This window comes from Amblyomma maculatum, chromosome 3 (genome assembly GCF_055883805.1).
Source record: "Amblyomma maculatum isolate TAMU_Amacu chromosome 3, ASM5588380v1, whole genome shotgun sequence".
NCBI classification, from domain to species: Eukaryota; Metazoa; Arthropoda; class Arachnida; order Ixodida; family Ixodidae; genus Amblyomma; species Amblyomma maculatum.
Genome location: NC_139346.1, coordinates 61,419,464 through 61,441,753, shown reverse-complemented (window position 1 = coordinate 61,441,753; position 22,290 = coordinate 61,419,464). Strand labels below are relative to the sequence as shown.

At 44.1% G+C, this 22,290-nt stretch overlaps 1 protein-coding gene across 1 annotated transcript; it reads right to left on the bottom strand.

The window, feature by feature from the left end:
- Positions 1-1,162: 1,162 nt before the first annotated feature.
- On the bottom strand, positions 1,163-2,098 carry LOC146194862 (uncharacterized). Its single transcript, XM_084596654.1, has one exon. It carries the CDS (start codon positions 2,096-2,098, stop codon positions 1,163-1,165), a length of 936 nt encoding a protein of 311 aa, XP_084452780.1.
- Positions 2,099-22,290: the final 20,192 nt, after the last annotated feature.

Here is a 22,290-nt window from a genome sequence, read left to right as displayed (position 1 = left end):
CAGAAGTCCTCCCTCGCCTCGATGGTCTTTTTCAGGATACGCTTGACGATCTGCACACCCTTTTCAGCCAAGCCGTTGGACTGCGGATAACGGGGACTCGAGGTTATGTGATGAAAGTCGTACGTTTTAGCAAACAGGGCAAATTCGCGGCTCGAGAACTGGGGTCCGTTATCCGTACAGACTTCCACTGGTACACCGTACCTGGCGAACATGGCACTAAGGGCTGCAATTGTGGTTTCAGCGGTTATGTCTTCTAGAATGTCGACCTCAGGAAAATTGGAAAAGGCATCATAAGCAACCACGTACGACTTGCCCGCATACGAAAAGATGTCCACTCCAACCCTGTACCAAGCACATTTCGGAACTGGTCGCATCAGAAGTGGTTCCTGCGGCTGTCTGTACGCGTACTTTCTGCACGTTGCGCAGCTTTCTACACAGGTAGCGATGTCTCCATTCATACTAGGCCAAAATATGAGTTTTCGCGCCCTCTCCTTGCACTTTTGCAACCCGAGGTGACCCGCATGAATCCTTTCCAGCATGAGTCGTCGCATACTCTTCGGAATTACAACTTTTGCACCCTTTAGTACAACTCCATTAACGACAGATAGTTCTTTCGAAAATGGCTTGAGTTCACCTGTCACCGGCTGCCCGCTCACCAAGCATGCAATCACTGTCTGCAGGTAGGCATCTCGACAAGTTTCCAGCTGCAGTGACCGGTGTGTTTCGGGGTGACCATGTTGCCAACACTAAAGGGCTGACCCAGTCAGTAGGTTCGTTCACCCCGACAATTATACCAGCATGTACCATTTTTTCAAGTTCTTTCTTTAGGGGTTCTAGCGCCACTGGAACTTGTCCAGCTGGTTGCACTACAGGAACCACATCAGATGAAAGGACCATGCTGTACGCCTGCTTCAAACAACCGAGGCCATGAGAAACGTGCCTGAAATTGTTTAGAAGGGCGTCGTATGAAGTCTTGTCTATGGCACATACTTTACGCTGAACTAGCCCCAGAGCTTCACTTGCTTCTAGTCCGAGTATGGCCTGCCGTTCGTTTTTCACCACAAAAAACTTCACTGTAGCAGACGTGTTCGCTTGGTGTACTTCTAGCGTACACGTTCCAAAACACGTTATAGTGCCACCGTTATACGCCCGCAGGACCGAATTAGTCGGCTTCAGCTCCTCTGCTCCCCGCAGTTTTTTTGTAAACAGACATGGGAAGCAGGCTTGCCTGCGATCCGGTGTCTACCTTAAATCTGACCTCGCAGTTACGAACTTGAGCCTTGACCATCCAATCCCTTTCTCGTCTTGCGGTGGTGACCTCTAAAGTGTCAAAGTCCTCTTCTTCCAGTTCCCTTACTTCACTCACCCTTGCAGACGCACAGGCACTTGCAAAATGGTTCGCCTTGTGACACAAGCGACACTTCTTACCGAAGGCTGGGCATTGTTTGGGCTTGTGCCAGCGGTTGCACTTACTACAATGAAAAGATGCTTTAACTTCTTTCCGCTCATTTGCAGGAGCCGGGCGCTTCGAAATCGTGTCGACACATTCGTCCCCTTTGCGCCATATTTCGTTCCGCTGGGCTACCGTTTCTGCTGCTCTGCACATTTCTGCTGCCTTTTGCAAAGTCAGTTGGTTATCTCGAAGCATTTTCTCGCGTAGTCGATGATTAAGCGTGCCGAACACTATCTGGTCCCTAATCATTGATTCTTGCAACGTGCCAAAGTTACACTGTGCTGCTTGCTTTTTCAGGTCGCGAATAAACCTTTCAAATGGTTCGCCCTCCGCTTGCTTTCTTGAACGGAATAGGTATCTCTCATGCACTTCGTTGCTAACTTCGGCACAATAGGCATCAAATTTTCTCACCACGGTGCTGTAGTCCTTTTCTTCATTCAACTCAAACTGGAAGTTGTTGAAGACGTCCAAAGCGTCGTAGCCCGCAACGCTCAACAGGAGTGCTGCCTTGGCTGCTTCTGTTTTCGGCTGGTCCGTAGGTGCCGTCGCCTGCAGATATAACTCAAACTTCTGCTTAAAACGCTTCCAATTTTCTGCTACATTACCAGTCAGCCGCAAAGGCTCCGGTGTCTTCAGCAGGGCCATGGCGCACCGGACTCAGGAACGATTTCCTTCAGGCCTCAAAGGGCCACTTCTGACACCATGTAGCCGCTCGAAGGGACGACGCGTACAGCAGCACGGTCATTGCAAGAATGATGACGTTTATTGCCAGCACAGTTTATAAAGGCACGAACACGCGCGCTGTCTCTACTGCGCATCACTGATACGCATCGGCACTGATAACAGTCACTACACGTGTCCGATACATCTCCGGCGTCGCCAGTTCGCGGACTTCGATGACATGGCTAGAGAAGCATCCCGCATCGAGGCATCTTTCCTGGCGGAGCTCCAGTACAAACCACCTCCCCCTGCAGAGACTTGCCTTGAGCCGTCCTGTGCGTGGCCTGGATCATCGGCAGCACGCAGCCTGGAGACGCCAGGCTGCCGTACGGAGGCTGGCGACTTGCACGGAGTCACAAGCCCTGATGCGTCTACTCAGGTGACGAGCCAATTTCATGGGGCGACAGGTCAGATGGGGCCCCGTGTCTTCTTGCCATACGCAGGCGCGGGTACCCCTTGTGTGGCAGCAGTTGGGACACCCCACGTCAGAGCGCGCAAATCCCGGAGATCTCCTACAGCGGCTGCCGGCTACCATTCACCATCGGGTGCAGCTTGGGTGTCACCATCGGGTGCAACGTGGGTGTCACCATCGGGTGCAACGTGGACGTCACCTACGGGTGCAGCATGGGTGTCACCACCAGGTGCAACGTGGACGTCACCTACGGGTGCAGCGTGGGTGTCACCACCGGGTGCAACGTGGGTGTCACCACCGGGTGCAACGCGGACGTCTCCTACCAGTGCAACGTGGGTGTTACCACCGGGTGCAACGTGGGTGTCACCACCGGGTGCAACGTGGACGTCACCTACGGGTGCAGCATGGGTGTCACAACCGGGTGCAACGTGGACGTCACCTACGGGTGCAGCGTGGGTGTCACCACCGGGTGCAACGTGGGTGTCACCACCGGGTGCAACGCGGACGTCTCCTACCAGTGCAACGTGGGTGTCACCACCGGGTGCAACGTGGGTGTCACCACCGGGTGCAACGGTGTCGCCATCAGGTGAGAAGCGGGCGTCGCCCCCGGGCACAACTTGTCCTCCGATTCGCAGATCCAGGACAACACAGGGGGGGGGGGGGTGTTTTGGTCATCGCACCATCCAGCGGCCAGGCTGCACAGACGTGGCCAACCACCGGGAGAGCTGATCCAGTTGCTACCTTTCCTGCCTGAATCGAACCAGGTGCCACAGACTCAGGTGTCTTCGACACAGGTACCATTGTCCCCACCTGCGCATGAGGCAGACCCCGAGAAGCCCTACAAACACTCGGTGAGTGCAGTCCCGTCAACTTCTTTTGAGGAAGGCCAACCAGACAAGACCCCGCTGGTCTTGGTCAAAATGGCCGGACTGGAGCTTCCAGCCCTTTTAGACACATGGTCTACAGTGTCAGTCTTCGGCGATCAGGTGAAAAATTCCTGCGAGACAAAATGTGTCCGGTTGCGGAGTGTAAACACTAACCTTCGTATGGCGTCGACTCACATAGTACCCGCAACCTCAGCAGCCCGCCTAACAGTTGCTATAAATGGTCGAAAGATTAGACAGCGTTTCTTACACCTCCCCGGACTATCCTGGCCAGTCATACTAGGCCGTAACTTCATAGTGAAGGCAGGAATCGTGATAGATCTCAGTAAGGGAACCTACCGGTATGACACCGGTACAGCAGCATTTCAGTTCAAGACTAAGGCCGCTGAGCCACAGTCACAGTTGCTTGCCACGAACGGCCATTCGGCCAATATCACAGGCTGTGGTATTCTAACCGTTTTGAATTCCTTCACGGGGTCACCAGCGGAAAAAAGCAGAATCGAGACAATGCTCAGGGTAGGCCCCACAGCCCCTTTTAGCGTTTCGAACCGCGCGCGCTCTTTTCTGTTTGTGTTGGTGTCCGCCCGGGCAGCGCGAGTACGCATGAGCGAGCTGCCCGGAGCGGGGGCGGCATGTTATCGGCGCGAGACAGAGGGTAGATAAGCGCGTTGGAAGCAAGGCTCGGGGCTTTTCGTCGGGAGGCCGGCCACAGAAGGGCGGCGTGGCACCGTCCCAAGCCGGCGGGATGTACACGGACGACGGAACGGAGTCCTGCGAGGCGAAGACGGAAGCGGCACCTTCAAGGAAGCCTCAGGAGTGTTAGCGTGAGTGCTGCCACGCGAGTAGCAATGTTCTTGTACCGTGATCAACACTTTTGCCCTATTACTCGCCCATCGCGCAGCAGTGTGCTTTGTGTTGTCGCGGTGAAGCCCTGACCCTTGTTCCGTTTTATCCTCATAGTCCATTGTCGCGAACTTCGACGGCATGTTTCCAGCGCAGTTTTGACCAATGCTGTTTCTTTTCTTTTTTATACTTTTCTGTTGATCCGGAATAAACCAGTGTTTTTAAGAAAGACTTGGTTTTCACTCGACGGGCGAGACCATCGCTCGCGAACCCGTATTCTAGAAGGCGGAGCCTTCACAGTTCACGTGCAAGAAAAATAGAAGGGTTCAATGGTGCTGAACCTAATATAGAGGGAAATCATGAGATCAGCTGCTCTAGTAGTCGAGGATATTTTCAATGAACATGCAAGTGGGAAACAACAAAGTGAAAAGCACCTTCAAATGACTCTCAGGGCGAATCGACTTTCGTGATCGCTTTCACACACCTCATCTAAAAACAAAAGCGGCATTTTACGAGCCGCGTGTTACAGAAATTCTTGCAAACCTTGGGTCCGTGAAAACCATGAGCATGTATTCGCAAGCGTTTCTCCCAAGTGTGATATAAAAAAAAAATATTCAGCGCGCTTTTTAGGCCAAATTGACGCAGAATATGGAGGTAGACGTCTATTAGTAAGCAACAAAAATTGTAAACCCAATTGTTCTGCACAATTATACAGAAACGTAAACTGGATGCGAATGCAAAATACGTACGTCCAAATAATGAAATTGACAATGCAAAGGGTCGAAATTGGACACTAGAAAGGGGCGCCCTAAGCGCGTTCAAAATTATCCTAGTTCGAATTCTTCTTCTGATAATGTAGGTTCAAAACTGTCTCAACTTCCCTCCGGCTCTTTTAGTTGTTTCCGCCGCCGGATATACTCTGAAGTGCACAAAGAATATTCCGGTCGCGTGCGTGGTGCTTCCTCTCTTGGTAGCGATTTGGAATTTATTTTGCAAGGTCCACTCTTCTCAAACGTAATAAGAATTTGACGGTCACGCATTTTTCCTTACTTTTGTAATTTACGAACTTCAACTTCTGAGGCTGGGCACCGTGAGCTAACAAAAAAAACAAGGGATGTTATTGCTCGAAATTGACTTCATTTGTTCCTCGTTATCATATACGAATAACGTTTGATAAAGCTAAGATTTTGTGATCACTGGAACTGTCACTTTACACTACTACAACTATTACGCCTGCTCGTATTATTTCTACGCATATTATAGTTACTATACCATAAACAGTGATGTCATGGTTGCAGATCGCAAAACCAGATTATGAAATAGGAAACACAGACGTTGATTTGAGTTACTTTTGTGACGTATCCTCAAGGCATAATGTTTACACAGGGCATAACTATATATTTCTGGATAACGTACACTTGCTATTTGGAATCCATTTTCGCTTGCTCTTATACAAAATTTTAAACAGGATATTGCGTTGACTATGTAACACTAACTCGCCCACGATTCCACTCCATCAAAAAATATAGCAGGAAAAGATGCTATCGGCTATCGATATTTTTTGTTTTTTATGACGTGCGTTAAAAATGCTAAAATATTGCAATTCAGCTACTGAGTATTATAAGCCAAATTATTACTTTTTTAAAACACAAGCACACATAATAAGCGGCATGCCGAAACGCACCAAATAAACTTTTACTCACGCATGGCGGGAGAAAAATCGTTTTTCCATTTTCTTTAAAACTCCACGCGACAATAAACTATAAAATTGTAAAGAAACTAAAGGTTTTGCCGGTGAACCAGCACTACCAAAGGAATCACAGCGCCGCGAAAAGCGCCTAATTTAACTCGCAGACTTTGCTCTGCTTCGGGTTTGGAATTCTAAGTTGCCGCATGTGATTTCAGCCTCAAACCGTACCAGCGCCGACACTAACGCGCATTGCCTTGTGCTCATGCGCACAGTTTATATATTTACGCTTAAGTTATAGACAGGTATTCGAAACTGTGCTTAGTGCCAGTTTGGTAGTTTGAGCCGCGTTATTCTGTTAAAACATGGCCGTCGGTATTACATTAAGAGCTTTCCGTGTGGTGTCGTCATTCTTCTTCTTTCCCTGTGCTGAACATGCTTTTAACCATGACCTGTCCTGCTTAGGGACGTCTCTAGCCCATGTCAGTTTGTAATTCGTAGGAGAGCAAAAGTGGGTCACCACCAGCTGGTTCTGAATATATTTTTCTCTCTGTGGAGATAAGATAAAGGGAGTGAACACCCGGGCTTCCACACGACTAGAGAAGGAAAGGGTAAAGACTCTGCTTTCCCTAAACCAGTCCAGTTTTATCTACCCTCTCCATCTTCGACACATGAAATGTGTAGTGCTTCATGAAACAAGCCATTCTTGGCTTGTTGCAGCCAAGCTTCAGTCGTGCGGCCTTGCGAGTCCCTGCTCAACTTTTGCCGAGCCATGGAGTCAACATCGCCTTTTGCTGGTGGCAACAATAGTTCAGTTCCATCTGCGCGCGTCTCTGAGCCGACTACCGCATATTGTGAAGCGACTTACATCGACGCCTGCCGAATCCTGGCTGTTTCCCGCAGCAAAATGAACTTGATGCGTTCCAGTCGACAAAGCGTGTGCCTGCGCTGGCGCTTTTTCGTGAACATGGTGATAAAGAAAGCGAAGGAAATCATGTCTTCCTCGTGTCCTGATGACTCCTACAGTGACTCTGATGAAGACGACATTGTTGTGCTTGTGTAAAAACGCGACTCCTTCGACAGCTTCGTTTGACGAGAACAAAGCCGACAAGGACCTGTGCCTGCTAAATGTGATCAATGCTGCCAACAACCCTCTCCCTGGAACTTGTATATAATTTGTATCCATGCCCATATTTTATGTCCTTTCTAATTACGCCAAGCTTGGGTAAATAAACTATAGTTTCATTTCGAACTTTTTCTTGCTATTCATATCATTAAGGGAGGCTTTGCATGCTTCATTTTTTTGTAAATTGCCTATTCTCGATGCACTTCGTATTTCCTTAATTGCTCTCAAAATAGTTGCCAGCAAAAACATTGTTTTTTTTTTCACGCGCTCGTTTGCTGCCTGTCGCAGTCCTTTTTCTCAATGTACTCTCCAAATCTTGTTTGAATAGTTACCACGCAGGAACGAAGAAAGGAACAAATGTATGCACTGATTAGTTGTTGGTAGAGCATTCAGTAGTTATTTCAATATTGTTTCCATTATTCCTATACAGTAGGTTATGGCGGCTAATCTGGATGGAGAGTTTTCTTGTCCCTTCCGACTAAAGCTGCTTATAGCACTAACAGTTCACGTGCAAGAAAGATAGAAGGTTCAATAGTGCTGAACCTAATATAGAGGGAAATCATGGGATCAGCTGCTCTAGTAGTGGAGGATATTTTCGATGAACATGCAAGTGGGAAACAACAAAGTGAAAAGCACCTTCAAAGGACTCTCAGGTCGAATCGACTTTCGCAATCTCTTTCACCAACCTCATCTAAAAACAAAAGCGGCATTTTACGAGCCGCGTGTTACACAAATTCTTGCAAACCTTGGGTCCGTGAAAACCATAAGCATGTATTCGCAAGCGTTTCTCCCAAGGGTGATATAAAACAAAATATTCAGCGCGCTGTTTAGGCCAAATTGACGCAGAATATGGAGGTAGACGCCTATTAGTAAGCAACAAAAATTGTAAACCCAATTGTTCTGCACAATTATACAGAAACGTAAACTGGATGCGAATGCAAAATACGTACGTCCAAATAATGAAATTGACAATGCAAAGGGTCGAAATTGGACACTAGAAAGGGGCGCCCTAAGCGCGTTCAAAATGATCCTAGTTCGAATTCTTCTTCTGGACATGTAGGTTCAAAACTGTCTCAACTTCCCTCCGGCTCTTTTAGTTGTTTCCGCCGCCGGATATACTCTGAAGTGCACAAGAGAATATTCCGGTCGCGTGCGTGGTGCTTCCTCTCTTGGTAGCGATTGGAATTTATTTTGCAAGGTCAACTCTTCTCAAACGTAAAAAGAATTTGACGGTAACGCATTCTTCCTTACTTTTGTAATTTACGAACTTCAACTTCTGAGGCTGGGCACCGTGAGCTAACAAAAAAAACAAGGGATGTTATTGCTCGAAATTGACTTCATTTGTTCCTCGTTATCATATACGAATAACGTTTGATAAAGCTAAGATTTTGTGATCACTGGAACTGTCACTTTACACTACTACAACTATTACGCCTGCTCGTATTATTTCTACGCATATTATAGTTACTATACCATAAACAGTGATGTCATGGTTGCAGATCGCAAAACCAGATTATGAAATAGGAAACACAGACGTTGATTTGAGTTACTTTTGTGACGTATCCTCAAGGCATAATGTTTACACAGGGCATAACTATATATTTCTGGATAACGTACACTTGCTATTTGGAATCCATTTTCGCTTGCTCTTATACAAAATTTTAAACAGGATATTGCGTTGACTATGTAACACTAACTCGCCCACGATTCCACTCCATCAAAAAATATAGCAGGAAAAGATGCTATCGGCTATCGATATTTTTTGTTTTTTATGACGTGCGTTAACAATGCTAAAATATTGCAATTCAGCTACTGAGTATTATAAGCCAAATTATTACTTTTTTAAAACACAAGCACACATAATAAGCGGCATGCCGAAACGCACCAAATAAACTTTTACTCACGCATGGCGGGAGAAAAATCGTTTTTCCATTTTCTTTAAAAATCCACGCGTCAATAAACTATAAAATTGTAAAGAAACTAAAGGTTTGCCGGTGAGCCAGCACTGCCAAAGGAATCACAGCGCCGCGAAAAGCGCCTAATTTAACTCGCAGACTTTGCTCTGCTTCGGGTTTTGGAATTCTAAGTTGCCGCATGTGATTTCAGCCTCAAACCGTACCAGTGCCGGCATTAACGCGCATTGCCTTGTGCTCATGCGCACAGTTTATATATTTACGCTTAAGTTATAGACTGGTATTCGAAACTGTGCTTAGTGCCAGTTTGGTAGTTTGAGACGCGTTATTCTGTTAAAACATGGCTGTCGGTATTACATTAAGAGCTTTGCGTGTGGTGTTGTCATTCTTCTTCTTTCCCTGTGCTGAACAAGCTTTTAACCATGACCTGTCCTGCTTAGGGGCCTCTCCAGCCCATGTCAGTTTGTAATTCGCACGAGAGCAAAAGTGGGTCGCCACCAGCTAGTTCTGAATATGTTTTTCTCTCTGTAGAGATAATATAACGGGAGTGAACAGCCGGGCTTCCACAAGTCTAGAGGAGGAAAGGGTAAAGACTCTGCTTTCACTAAACCAGTCCAGTTTTATCTACCCTCTCCTTCTTGGACACATGAAATGTGTAGTGCTTCATGAAACAAGCCAATCTTGGCATGTTGCAGCCAAGCTTCATTCGTGCGGCCTCGCGAGGCCCTGCTCAACTTTTGCCGAGTCATGGATTCAACATCGCCTTTGCTGGTGGCAACAATGGTTCAGTTCCATCTACGCGCGTCTCTCAGCCGACTACCGCATATTGTGAAGCGACTGACATCGACGCCTGCCGAATCCTGGCTGTTTCCCGCAGCAAAATGGACTTGATGCGTTCCCGTCGACAAAGCGTGTGCCTGCGCTGGCGCTTTTTCGTGAACATGGTGATAAATAAAGCGGAGGAAATCATGTCTGCCTCGTGTCCTGATGACTCCTACAGTGACTCTGATGAAGACGACATTGTTGTGCTTGTGTGAAAACGCGACTACTTCGACAGCTTCGTTCGATGAGAACAAAGCCTACAAGGACCCTGTGCCTGCTAAATGTGATCAATGCTGCCAACAACCCTCTCCCTGGTACTTGTATATAATTTGTATCCATGGCCATATTTTATGTCCGTTTCTAGTTAAGCCAAGCTTGGGTAAATAAAGTATAGTTTCATTGCGAACTCTTTTTTTGCTATTCATATTATTAAGGGAGGCTTTGCATGCTTCATTTTTTGTAAATTGCCTATTCTCGATGCACTTCGTATTTCCTAAATTAATCTGAAAATAGTTGCGAGAAAAACTATGTTTTTTTTTTCACGCGCTCGTTTGCTGCCTACGCAGTCCTTTTTCTCACCGTACCCTCCAAACCTTGTTTGAATAGTTACCACGCAGGAACGAAGAAAGGAACAAATGTATACACTGATTTATTGTTGGTAGAGCATTCAGTAGTAATTCCAATATTGTTTCCATTATTCCTATACAGTAGGTTATGGTGGCTAATTTGGATGGAGAGTTTTCTTGTCCCTTCCGAGTAAAGCTGCTTATAGCACTAACAGTTCACGTGCAAGAAAAATATAAGGGTTCAATGGTGCTGAACCTAATATAGAGGGAAATCATGAGATCAGCTGCTCTAGTAGTCGAGCATATTTTCAATGAACATGCAAGTGGAAAACAACAAAGTGAAAAGCACCTTCAAATGACTCTCAGGGCGAATCGACTTTCGTAATCGCTTTCACACACCTCATCTAAAAACAAAAGCGGCATTTTACGAGCCGCGTGTTACACAAATTCTTGCAAACCTTGGGTCCGTGAAAACCATAAGCATGTATTCGCAAGCGTTTCTCCCATGGGTGATATAAAAAAAAATATTCAGCGCGCTGTTTAGGCCAAATTGACGCAGAATATGGAGGTAGACGCCTATTAGTAAGCAACAAAAATTGTAAACCCAATTGTTCTGCACAATTATACAGAAACGTAAACTGGATGCGAATGCAAAATACGTACGTCCAAATAATGAAACTGACAATGCAAAGGGTCGAAATTGGACACTAGGAAGGGGCGCCCTAAGCGCGTTCAAAATTATCCTAGTTCGAATTCTTCTTCTGATAATGTAGGTTCAAAACTGTCTCAACTTCCCTCCGGCTCTTTTAGTTGTTTCCGCCGCCGGATATACTCTGAAGTGCACAAGAGAATATTCCGGTCGCGTGCGTGGTGCTTCCTCTCTTGGTAGCGATTTGGAATTTATTTTGCAAGGTCAACTCTTCTCAAACGTAAAAAGAATTTGACGGTCACGCATTTTTCCTTACTTTTGTAATTTACGAACTTCAACTTCTGAGGCTGGGCACGCGCGAGCTAACAAAAAAACTAGGAATGTTATTGCTCGAAATTGACTTCATTTGTTCCTCGTTATCATATACAAATAACGTTTGATAAAGCTAAGATTTTGTGGTTACTGGAACTGTCACTTTACACTACTACAACTATTACGCCTGCTCATATTATTTCTACGCATATTATAGTTACTATACCATAAACAGTGATGTCATGGTTGCAGATCGCAAAACCAGATTATGAAATAGGAAACAGAGACGTTGATTTTAGTTACGGTTGTGACGAATCCTCAAGGCATAATGTTTATATAGGGCATAACTATATATTTCTGGATAACGCACACTTGCTATTTGAAATCCATTTTCGCAATGCTCTTATACAAAATTTTAAACAGGATATTGCGTTGACTATTTTTTTTCTTTTTTTTTTATTTCTCCTTTGGGCAACATACAGGTATTGCCCACGAGGCAAGACAAAAGGAGGTGCTAAACCTCCTGACTGGGTCTTGTCCTCGCCTGGGTACAGCAGCAGGAGCGGTATTGCATTGTACAACAACAAAAGGCTGTCTTTGCCATCGCTTACAAAACAGACGTATCATAAACAGCTCTTGTAAATATATACAGATAATAAAATAATAATACACACTAAATCATATACAAAAATGGTACAGTAATGCAATACATTAGGGTTGTTCGAACCGATACAGCATTCCAACAACCCCACAGACCATCCACCACAGAACACCGCACAATCTGCACGACACACCACCCCATCCGCACGGCATATCATACGAATTGTATGGCATATCATACAAACCGCACGATATGCCACACAGACCGCACGACATCCTACTATGAACAATCTATGAGGCCACCGCACCACAGAACCCCCCCCCCCCCCCCCCCAGCAGGGTTACATCAAACGGAACCAGAAGTAAGCATTTTGTTAGGACACAACGTTAGACAAAAAGAAAGACGAACAGATGCGTTTAAAACCCCTGTGCGTGGAACTATTTTTAGCTGCATCTATTACAAACGGATGAGAATTACACATCAACATGATCTGATGCTCAATTAATTGTGTTCCGTAGTTAGTACGAGGCCTATTTACCACAACAGAAGTTTGACGCAAGCTGTAACCAGTAGATCTGTTTAGGTACGTGTTAAAAAATTAATGTAATTTGTTTTTATTTCGTTATAAATAAACACACATATTTTGAGTTCATACATGATTTTCACAGGAATCATTCGAGACTGTGTATTTGCCGAGCAACTATTTGTGTTGTTTCCTGCAGGTAAAAGTAACCGAGCTGCACGCGACTGGAGGGCTGATATTTTTTCTAAGTCAGTTTTGTTACAAGTACCCCAGATAAGAAGACAATAACTGATGCGGGAATGGATAAGAGAGAAATACAACTGTCTTTTCAGCGAGCAAGGTATAAGATCTCGAAGCTGGGAAAGCATACCAATAGCTCTCGCTATCTTGACACGGGTGTGGTCTATGTGGTCGCTCCAGCCTAGGTTGTGATGGAATTTAACTCCTAGAAAGGAATGGGAGCTGACACTTTCAAGGTAGCAAGAGCCGTAGCGAAGCTTAAAATCGTAATCTATTGGTTTGTTTTTTTGCACAGAAAAGCATAAATTTAGTTTTTTTCTCGTTGAGTTCAAGACTATTTAGGTTTAGCCATACACTAAGATTTAATAGCCACGTGTTAGCAGTGTTTTCAAGTTCATTAAGATTTGTTCCTTACTAACACTAACTCGCCCACGCTTCCACTCCATCAAAACATAAAGCAGGAAAAGATGCTATCGGCTATCGATATTTTTTGTTTTTTATGACGAGCGTTAAAAATGCTAAAATATTGCAATTCAGCTACCGAGTATTATAAGCCAAATTACTCCTTTTTTAAAACACAAGCTCACATAATAAGCGGCGTGCCGAAACGCACCAAATAAACTTTTACTCAAGCATGGCGGGAGAAAAATAGTTTTGCCATTTTCTTTAAAAGTCCACGCGACAATAAACTCTAAAATTGTAAAGAAACTAAAGGTTTTGCCGGTGAACGAGCACTACCAAAGGAATCACAGCGCCGCGAAAAGCGCCTAATTTAACTCGCAGACTTTGCTCTGCTTCGGGTTTGGAATTCTAAGTTGCCGCATGTGATTTCAGCCTCAAACCGTACCAGTGCCGACACTAACGCGCATTGCCTTGTGCTCATGCGCACAGTTTATATATTTACGCTTAAGTTATAGACAGGTATTCGAAACTGTGCTTAGTGCCAGTTTGGTAATTTGAGCCGCGTTATTTTGTTAAAACATGGCCGTCGGTATTACATTAAAAGCTTTGCGTGTGGTGTCGTCATTCATCTTCCCCTGTGCTGAACATGCTTTTAAACATGACCTGTCCTGCTTAGGGACCCATGTCAGTTTGTAATTCGCACGAGAGCAAAAGTGGGTCACCACCAGCTGGTTCTGAATATGTTTTTCTCTCTGTAGAGATAAGATAACGGGAGTGAACAGCCGGGCTTCCACAGGACTAGAGAAGGAAAGGGTGAAGACTCTGCTTTGCCTAAACCGGTCCAGTTTTATCTACCCTCTCCATCTTCGACACATGAAATGTGTAGTGCTTCATGAAACAAGCCATTCTTGGCTTGTTGCAGCCAAGCTTTAGTCGTGCGGCCTCGCGAGTCCCTGCTCAACTTTTGCCGAGCCATGGAGTCAACATCGCCTTTTGCTGGTGGCAACAATAGTTCAGTTCCATCTGCGCGCGTCTCTCAGCCGACTACCGCATATTGTGAAGCGACTTACATCGACGCCTGCCGAATCCTGGCTGTTTCCCGTAGCAAAATGGACTTGATGCGTTCCCGTCGACAAAACGTGTGCCTGCGCTGGCGCTTTTTCGTGAACATGATGATAAAGAAAGCGGAGGAAATCATGTCTGCCTCGTGTCCTGATGACTCCTACAGTGACTCTGATGAACCCGACATTGTAGTGCTCGTGTAAAAACGTGACTCCTTCGACAGCTTCGTTTGATGAGAACAAAGCCGACAAGGACCCTGTGGCTGCTAAATGTGATCAATGCTGCCAACAACCCTCTCCCTGGAACTTGTATATAATTTGTACCCATGGCCATATTTTATGTCCGTTTCTAATTACGCCAAGCTTGGGTAAATAAACTATATGTTCATTTCGAACTTTTTCTTGCTATTCATATCATTAAGGGAGGCTTTGCACGCTTCATTTTTTGTAAATTGCCTATTCTCGATGCACTTCGTATTTCCTTAATTGCTCTCAAAATAGTTGCCAGCAAAAGCATTGTTTTTTTTCACGCGCTCGTTTGCTGCCTGTCGCAGTCCTTTTTCTCACCGTACCCTCCAAATCTTGTTTGAATAGTTAACACGCAGGAACGAAGAAAGGAACAAATGTATACACTGATTTATTGTTGGTAGAGCATTCAGTAGTAATTCCAATATTGTTTCCGTTATTCTTATACAGTAGGTTATGGAGGCTAATTTGGATGGAGAGTTTTCTTGTCCCTTCCGAGTAAAGCTGCTTATAGCACTAACAGTTCACGTGCAAGAAAAATAGAAGGGTTCAATGGTGCTGAACCTAATATAGAGGAAAATCATGAGATCAGCTGCTCTAGTAGTCGAGGAATTTTCGATAAACATGCAATTGGGAAACAACAAAGTGAAAAGCGCCTTCAAAGGAATCACAGCTCGAATCGACTTTAGCAATCGCTTTCACACACCTCATCTAAAAAAAAAGCGGCATTTTACGATCCGCGTGTTACACAAATTCTTGCAAACCTTGGGTCGGTAAAAACCATAAGCATGTATTCGCAAGCGTTTCTCCCAAGGGTGATATAACAAATTATTCAGCGCACTGGTTAGGCCAAATTGACGCAGAATATGAAGGTAGGCGCCTATTAGTAAGCAACAATAAATGTAAACCCAATTGTTCTGCACAAATATACAGAAACATAAACTGGATGCGAATGCAAAATTACATACGTCTAAATAATGGAATTGACAATGCAAAGGATCGAAATTGGACACTAGAAAGGGGCGCCCTAAGCGCGTTCAAAATTATCCTAGTTCGAATTCTTCTTCTGGACATGTAGCTTCGAAACTGTCTCAACTTCCCTCCGGCTCTTTTAGTTGTTTCCGCCGCTGGACATACTCTGAAGTGCACAACAGAATATTCCGGTCGCGTGTGTGGTGCTTCCTCTCTTGGTAGCGATTTGGAATTTATTTTGCAAGGTCAACTCTTCTCAAACGTAAAAAGAATTTGACGGTCACGCATTTTTCCTTACTTTTGTAATTTACGAACTTCAACTTCTGAGGCTGGGCGCGCGCGAGCTAACAAAAAAACAAGAGATGTTATTGCTCGAAATTGACTTAAATTCTTCCTCGTTATCATATACGAATAACGTTTTGATAAAGCTAAGATTTTGTGATCACTGGAACTGTCGCTTTCCGCTGCTACAACTATTACGCCTGTTCATATTATTTCTACGCATATTACAGTTACTATACCATAAATAGTGATGTCATGGTTGCAGATCGCAAAACCAGATTATGAAATAGGAAACAGAGACGTTGATTTGAGTTACGGTTGTGACGAATCCTCAAGGCATAATGTTTATATAGGGCATAACTATGCATTTCTGTATAACGCACACTTGCTATTTGGAATACATTTTCGCAATGCTCTTATACAAAATTTTAAACTGGATATTGCGTTAAGTATGTAACACTAACTCGCCCACGCTTCCACTCCATCAAAAAATAAAGCAGGAAAAGATGCTTTCGGCTATCGATAGTTTTTGTTTTTTATGACGAGCGTTAAAAATGCTAAAAAATTGCAATTCAGCTACAGAGTATTACAAGCCAAATTATTACTTTTTTTAAAACACAAGCTCACATAATAAGCGCCGTGCCGAAACGCACCAAATAAACTTTTACTCAAGCATGACGGGAGAAAAATCGTTTTGCCATTTTCTTTAAAAGTCCACGCGACAATAAACTATAAATTGTAAAGAAACTAAAGGTTTTGCCGGTGAGCCAGCACTGTCAAAGGAATCACAGCGCCGCGAAAAGCGCCTAATTTAACTCGCAGACTTTGCTCTGCTTCGGGTTTTGGAATTCCAAGTTGCCGCATGTGATTTCAGCCTCAAACCGTACCAGTGCCGACATTAACGCGCATTGCCTTGTGCTCATGCGCACAGTTTATATATTTACGCTTAATGTTATAGACAGGTATTCGAAACTCTGCTTAGTGCCAGTTTGGTAGTTTGAGCCGCGTTATTCTGTTAAAACATGGCCGTCGGTATTACATTAAGAGCTTTGCGTGTGGTGTTGTCATTCTTCTTCTTTCCCTGTGCTGAACAAGCTTTTAACCATGACCTGTCCTGCTTAGGGGCCTCTCCAGCTTATGTCAGTTTGTAATTCCCAGGAGAGCAAAAGTGGGTCACCACCAGCTGGTTCTGAATATGTTTTTCTCTCTGTAGAGATAAGATAACGGGAGTGAACAGCCGGGCTTCCACAAGTCTAGAGAGGAAAGAGTAAAGACTCTGCTTTCACTAAACCAGTCCAGTTTAATCTACCCTCTCCATCTTGGACACATGAAATGTGTAGTGCTTCATGAAACAAGCCATTCTTGGCTTGTTGCAGCCAAGCTTCATTCGTGCGGCCTCGCGAGTCCCTGCTCAACTTTTGCCGAGTCATGGAGTCAACATCACCTTTTGCTGGTGGCAACAATGGTTCAGTTCCATCTACGCGCGTCTCTCAGCCGACTACCGCATATTGTGAAGCGACTTACATCGACGCCTGCCGAATCCTGGCTGTTTCCCGCAGCAACATGGACTTGATGCGTTCCCGTCTACAAAGCGTGTGCCTGCGCTGGCGCTTTTTCGTGAACATGGTGATAAAGAAAGCGGAGGAAATCATGTCTGCCTCGAGTCCTGATGACTCCTACAGTGACTCTGATGAAGACGACATTGTTGTGCTTGTGTAAAAACGCGACTCCTTCGATAGCTTCGCTTGATGAGAACAAAGCCGACAAGGACCCTGTGCCTGCTAAATGTGATCAATGCTGCCAACAACCCTCTCCCTGGAACTCGTATATAATTTGTATCCATGCCCATATTTTATGTCCGTTTCTAATTAAGCCAAGCTTGGGTAAATAAACTATAGTTTCATTTCGAACTCGTTCTTCCTACTCATATCATTAAGGGAGGCTTTGCATGCTTCATTTTTTGTAAATCGCCTATTCTCGATGCACTTCGTATTTCCTTAATTGCTCTCAAAATAGTTGCCAAAAAACTTTTTTTTTCACGCGCTGGTTTGCTGCCTGTCGCAGTCTTTTTCTCACCGTACACTCCAAATATTGTTTGAATAGTTAACACGCAGGAACGAAGAAAGGAACAAATGTATACACTGATTTATTGTTGGTAGAGTATTCAGTAGTAATTTCAATATTGTTTCCATTATTCCTCTACAGTAGGTTATGGAGGCTAATTTGGATGGAGAGTTTTCTTGTCCCTTCCGAGTAAAGCTGCTTATAGCACTAACAGTTCACGTGCAAGAAAGATAGAAGGTTCAATGGTGCTGAACCTAATATAGAGGGAAATCATGAGATGAGCTGCTCTAGTAGTCGAGGATATTTTCGATGAACATGCAAGTGGGAAACAACAAAGTGAAAAGCACCTTCAAAAGGACTCTCAGGTCGAATCGACTTTCGCAATTGCTTTCACAAACCTCATCTAAAAACAAAAGCGGCATTTTACGAGCCGCGTGTTACACAAATTCTTGCAAACCTTGGGTCGGTGACAACCATAAGCATATATTCGCAAGCGTTTCTCCCAAGGGTGATATAAAACAAAATATTCAGCGCGCGGTTTAGGCCAAGTTGACGCAGTATATGGAGGTAGGCGCATATTAGTAAGCAACAAAAATTGTAAACCCAACTGTTCTGCACAAATATACAGAAACATAAACTGGATGCGAATGCAAAATACGTACGTCTAAATAATGAAATTGACAATACAAAGGATCGAAATTGGACACTAGAAAGGGGCGCCCTAAGCGCGTACAAAATTATCCTAGTTCGAATTCTTCTTCTGGACATGTAGGTTCAAAACTGTCTCAACTTCCCTCCGGCTCTTTTAGTTGTTTCCGCCGCCGGATATACTCTGAAGTGCACAAGAGAATATTCCGGTCGCGTGCGTGGTGCTTCCTCTCTTGGTAGCGATTTGGAATTTAGTTTGCAAGGTCAACTCTTCTCAAACGTAAAAAGAATTTGACGGTCACGCATTTTTTCTTACTTTTGTTTTTACGAACTTCAACTTCTGAGGCTGGGCACGCGCGAGCTAACAAAAAAACAAGGGATGTTATTGCTCGAAATTGACTTCATTTGTTCCTCGTTATCATATACGAATAACGTATGATAAAGCTAAGATTTTGTGATTACTGGAACTGTCACTTTACACTACTACAACTATTACGCCTGCTCATATTATTTCTGCGCATATTATAGTTACTATACCATAAACAGTGATGTCATGGTTGCAGATCGCTAAACCAGATTATGAAATAGGAAACAGAGACGTTGATTTGAGTTACGGTTGTGACGAATCCTCAAGGCATAATGTTTATATAGGGCATAACTATATATTTCTGGATAACGCACACTTGCTATTTGGAATCCATTTTCGCAATGCTCTTATACAAAATTTTAAACAGGATATTGTGTTGACTATGTAACACTAACTCGCCCACGCTTCCACTCCATCAAAAAATAAAGCAGGAAAAGATTCTATCGGCTATCGATATTTTTTGTTTTTTTCTGACGTGCGTTAAAAATGCTAAAATATTGCAATTCAGCTACCGAGTATTATAAGCCAAATTATTACTTTTTTAAAACACAAGCACGCATAATAAGCGGCATGCCGAAACGCACCAAATAAACTTTTACTCACGCATGGCGGGAGAAAAAACGTTTTGCCATTTTCTTGAAAAGTCCACGCGTCAATAAACTATAAAATTGTAAAGAAACTAAAGGTTTGCCGGTGAGCCAGCACTGCCAAAGGAATCACAGTGCCGCGAAAAGCGCCTAATTTAACTCGCAGACTTTGCTCTGCTTCGGGTTTTGGAATTCTAAGTTGCCGCATGTGATTTCAGCCTCAAACCGTACCAGTTCCGACACTAACACGCATTGCCTTGTGCTCATGCGCACCGTTTATACATTTACGCTTAAGTTAGAGACGGGTATTCGAAACTTTGCTTAGTGCCAGTTTGAGCCGCGTTATTCTGTTAAAACATGGCAGTCGGTATTACGTTAAGAGCTTTGCGTGAGGTGTCGTCATTTTTCTTCTTCCCCTGTGCTGAACATGCTTTTAACCATGACCTGTCCTGCTTAGGGACCTCTCCAGCCCATGTCAGTTTGTAATTCACAGGAGAGCAAAAGTGGGTCACCACCAGCTGGTTCTGAATATGTTTTTCTCTCTGTAGAGATAAGATAACGGGAGTGAACAGCCGGGCTTCCACAAGTCTAGAGAGGAAAGGGTAAAGACTCTGCTTTCACTAAACCAGTCCAGTTTTATCTACCCTCTCCATCTTGGACACATGAAATGTGTAGTGCTTCATGAAACAAGCCATTCTTGGCTTGTTGTAGCCAAGCTTCATTCGTGCGGCCTCGCGAGTCCCTGCTCAACTTTTGCCGAGCCATGGAGTCAACATCGCCTTTTGCTGGTGGCAACAATAGTTCAGTTCCATCTGCGCGCATCTCTCAGCCGACTACCGCATATTGTGAAGCGACTTACATCGACGCCTGCCGAATCCTGGCTGTTTCCCGCACCAAAATGGACTTGATGCGTTCCCGTCGACAAAGCGTGTGCCTGCGCTGGCGCTTTTTCGTGAACATGGTGATAAAGAAAGCGGATTAAATCATGTCTCCCTCGTGTCCTGATGACTCCTACAGTGACTCTGATGAAGACGACATTGTTGTGCTTGTGTAAAAACGCGACTCCTTCGACAGCTTCGTTTGATGAGAACAAAGCCGACAAGGACCCTGTGCATGCTAAATGTGGTCAATGCTGCCAACAACCCTCTCCCTGGAACTTGTATATAATTTGTATCCATGCCCATATTTTATGTCTGTTTCTAATTTCTCCAAGCTTGGGTAAATAAACTATAGTTTCATTTCGAACTTTTTCTTGCTATTCATATCATTAAGGGAGGCTTTGCATGCTTCATTTTTTGTAAGTTGCCTATTCTCGATGCACTTCGTATTTCCTTAATTGCTCTCAAAATAGTTGCCAGCAGAAACATTGTTTTTTTTTCACGCGCTCGTTTGCTGCCGGTCGCAGTCCTTTTTCTCAACGTACTCTCCAAATCTTGTTTGAATAGTTACCACGCAGGAACGAAGAAAGGAACAAATGTATACACTGATTAGTTGTTGGTAGAGCATTCAGTAGTTATTTCAATATTGTTTCCATTATTCCTATACAGTAGGTTATGGCGGCTAATTTAGATGGAGAGTTTTCTTGTCCCTTCCGACTAAAGCTGCCAATAGCACTAACAGTTCACGTGCAAGAAAGATAGAAGGTTCAATGGTGCTGAACCTAATATAGAGGGAAATCATGGGATCAGCTGCTCTAGTAGTCGAGGATATTTTCGATGAACATGCAAGTGGGAAACAACAAAGTGAAAAGCACCTTCAAAGGAGTCTCAGGTCGAATCGACTTTCGCAATCGCTTTCACAAACCTCATCTAAAAACAAAAGCGGCATTTTACGAGCCGCGTGTTACACAAATTCTTGCAAACCTTGGGTCCGTGAAAACCATAAGCATGTATTCGCAAGCGTTTCTCCCATGGGTGATATAAAACGAAATATTCAGCGCGCTGTTTAGGCCAAATTGACGCAGAATAACGAGGTAGGCGCATATTAGTAAGCAACAAAAATTGTAAACCCAATTGTGATGCACAAATATACAGAAACATAAACTGGATGCGAATGCAAAATACGTACGTCTAAATAATGAAATTGACAATACAAAGGATCGAAATTGGACACTAGAAAGGGGCGCCCTAAGCGCGTTCAAAACTATCCTAGTTCGAATTCTTCTTCTGGACATGTAGCTTCAAAACTGTCTCAACCTCCCTCCGGCTCTTTTAGTTGTTTCCGCCGCCCGACATACTCTGAAGTGCACAAGAGAATATTCCGGTCGCGTGCGTGGTGCTTCCTCTCTTGGTAGCAATTTGGAATTTATTTTGCAAGGTCAACTCTTCTCAAACGTAAAAAGAATTTGACGGTCACGCATTTTTCCTTACTTTTGTAATTTACGAACTTCAACTTCTGAGGCTGGGCACGCGCGAGCTAACAAAAAAACAAGGGAAGTTATTGCTCGAAATTGACTTCATTTGTTCCTCGTTATCATATACGAATAACGTTTGATAAAGCTAAGATTTTGTGATTACTGGAACTGTCACTTTACACTACTACAACTATTACGCCTGCTCATATTATTTCTGCGCATATTATAGTTACTATACCATAAACAGTGATGTCATGGTTGCAGATCGCTAAACCAGATTATGAAATAGGAAACAGAGACGTTGATTTGAGTTACGGTTGTGACGAATCCTCAAGGCATAATGTTTATATAGGGCATAACTATATATTTCTGGATAACGCACACTTGCTATTTGGAATCCATTTTCGCAATGCTCTTATACAAAATTTTAAACAGGATATTGTGTTGACTATGTAACACTAACTCGCCCACGCTTCCACTCCATCAAAAAATAAAGCAGGAAAAGATTCTATCGGCTATCGATATTTTTTGTTTTTTCTGACGTGCGTTAAAAATGC